This window comes from Eulemur rufifrons, chromosome 2 (assembly GCF_041146395.1).
Source record: "Eulemur rufifrons isolate Redbay chromosome 2, OSU_ERuf_1, whole genome shotgun sequence".
NCBI lineage: Eukaryota > Metazoa > Chordata > Mammalia > Primates > Lemuridae > Eulemur > Eulemur rufifrons.
The window spans coordinates 14,076,503-14,079,398 of record NC_090984.1 but is presented as its reverse complement, the minus strand read 5'-3'; the positions used below and the strand labels follow the sequence as shown (position 1 = coordinate 14,079,398).

Below are 2,896 nucleotides of genomic sequence, written 5' to 3'. Positions count from 1 at the left end.
TGAACTACAAGCAGAATAAACAAATTCAGAATCACACTGGGTGATTATAACATACATCACTCCGTGGTGAATACAACAAGGAGACAAAAAAAAGAATAATAAGTAAAAAACAGCCATATTTGAGCATGATTGACAAACTTGACTTATAGGACAAATATAGAACAATGCCCCCAATAACTGTAGAATATACATTTATTTCTTCAGCACAAACAAAACACTACAATTGACCACGGGTGCTGTGTGAGATAAATCTGTGATTTCAAAGAATTAAAATCCCACAGAGAGTATGTTTTCTGATCACAATGCAACTAGGCTAGATTCAATAACAAACGTGCAAAAAGAGATCCTCTATATATTTGGATATTAAGAGATGCACTACTATATAACACACGGATTAAATAAGAAATCCTAATGGACTTTACTCATGTACATTTCTCTGTGTAGACTCCAGCAGAAATGAGGAAAAAATAAACAGGAAAATGAAGATGACTCCAAGTGGAGAGGGGGAAAAAAAGTGAGAATTGCTTTAATCAGTATATTAACATGGAAGCAAATGAATGTCCTCTAAAAGTGTACTCACACAGGGCTGCACACAGATAACTTTACTAGTGATTTAATTTTACTAGTGATTTATTTTTTTACTTATTTTTTATTTTTTCAGAGACAGAGTCTTGCTCTGTCGCCCAGGCTGGAGTGCAGTGGTGTCATCACAGCTCTCACTGCAACCTCCAACTCCTGGGCTCAAGCAATCCTCCCAACTCAGCCTCCCCAGTAGCTGGGACTACAGGAATATGCCACAGAGTCTGGCTACTGGTGCTTAACACAGATAATATTTTGAGTATATTCAATATATTGAATTAGACATCCCAATATATGAAGCATGTTGTCAATATCACTATTATTTGTGCAGTATCACTCTGCCCATTTTATAGATGTTGAAACTGAACTCAGAGAGTTAAGTTGGTTGATAAATGACAGTGGGAAACCACAAGAATGCAGGATCCAATACAAAGCTATTTGCCTTGAGAGCCCAAGACGAACCACTCTGCTAGGAGAATTGAATTATGGAAGAATCAGGATTTCTGGAATACTCAATATTTCATTCCCTTTGACTCATTCCAGAAGCCCACAGCCAAGGTGGTAGACAATTACAAAGACAGTGTTCCAGAAGTGAGTTTCCTCAATGCTCCCTTCATGTCCTTGTTCCTTAGGCTGTAGATGAAGGGGTTCATCATGGGAGTGACCACGGTGTACATCACCGAGGCCACTGTAGTCTTTCTGGGAGAGTCAGAAACTGCAGAACTAAGGTAGACCCCAACACAAGTCCCATAGAACAAGGAAACCACAGACAGGTGGGACCCGCAGGTGGAAAAAGCTTTATACTTCCCACCCATCGATGAGATTCTCAGGATAGAGGAGACAATTTGAGCGTAAGAGAAAATTATCCCCGAGAGGGGACCCACACCTAACAGGATGATCACTAAATACACCAGGATGTTATTGATGAGGGTGTCAGAACAGGCGAGCTTGAGGATCTGAGCGAGGTCACAGAAGAAGTGGGGGATCTTCAGGTCTGTGCAGAAGGACAGTGGCAACACCATCAGACTGTGGAGTAGAGCGTCTAAGGCGCTGATGAGCACGGAGAGTAGAATCAGCAGGGTGCAGAGATGGGGGTGCATGATGACCGTGTAACGCAGAGGGTGGCAGATGGCCACATAGCGGTCATAGGCCATTATGGTCAGGAGTAAATTGTCCATACATAAAAAAACCATGAAAAAATATACCTGAGTAAGGCAGCCTGTATAGGAGATGACTTTGCTCTCTGTCTGAATGTCCACCAGCATCTTAGGAACTATGGTGGAGGTGAAACAGATGTCAGTGAGGGAGAGATTGGAGAGGAAGAAGTACATGGGGGTGTGGAGGTGGGAGTCAGAGCTGACGGCCAGGATGATGAGCAGGTTCCCGAGCACCGTGACCAGGTACATGGACAGGAACAGCCCAAAAAGGATGGGCTGCAGTTCTGGATCCTCCGAGAGGCCAAGGAGGAGGAATTCTGAGACACGTGTTTGGTTTTCTGATTTCATGTTGTTGAAAAGTCTGATGGAAAATAGAGACATGAATTATAATGAAACAGACACACAATCATCACTTGAGGGAAGTCTTTTTTCTTTTCTTTTATTTTGAGACAGGGTCTCACTCTGTCACCCAGGCTGGAGTGCAGTGGCATCATGATAGCTCACTGCAGCCTTGAACTCCTGGGCTCAAGTGATCCCCCGCCTCAGCCTTGTGAGTAGCTGGCACTACCAGCACATGCCAGCACGCCCAGCTAATTTTATTTTATTAATTTTTTAGAGGCAGGGTCCCCAGGCTGGTCTCACACTCCTGACCTCAAGTGACCCTCCCACATTAGCTTCCTAAAGTGCTGGGATTATAGGCGTGACCCACCACACCCGGCCTGTTAACTCTGTTTCATCCAAGTCTGCTTATAATTGCAAATCTCAGGTATTGCTGGAAGTTATAATCTCCGTTCTCTACTGCCTATTAACATCATTAATCCATTCCTTTAAATATTCTACATTTCACGATTAGATCAAACCACTCCATTGAGATCTGTGTATCTTGCTAACATTCAGGCCACTTGACAGGTTCACAAACCATATGATGGTTTATGAAGCAAGGAGAAAAGGACATTAGTCCATCCATGACAAAGACCAAAGAAGTTGAGCCGTGTTCATCTGTGTCCCCTGAGATGAACAATATGCTATATACTATAAACAAGCAAAAGTCTTAGTGCTAGGGAGATAGTGGATACTCTAGAGATATTAGCTATAATTATTGATGTTCTTGTTTTTATTAATAACAGAATAGTTTTTATTATAACAAGAGTAGGTTATAC

General features: G+C 42.2%; 1 protein-coding gene across 1 annotated transcript; it reads right to left on the bottom strand.

The window, feature by feature from the left end:
- Positions 1 to 1,148: 1,148 nt before the first annotated feature.
- Positions 1,149 to 2,084, bottom strand: LOC138397477 (olfactory receptor 7G3-like). Its single transcript, XM_069491546.1, has one exon. It carries the CDS (start codon positions 2,082 to 2,084, stop codon positions 1,149 to 1,151), a length of 936 nt encoding a protein of 311 aa, XP_069347647.1.
- Between the last annotated feature and the right edge of the window lie 812 nt (positions 2,085 to 2,896).

What these genes read in the sequence shown, in the direction of transcription:
- LOC138397477 (XM_069491546.1), bottom strand. Translation starts at nt 2,084, where the DNA reads ATGAAATCAGAAAACCAAACACGTGTCTCAGAATTCCTCCTCCTTGGC.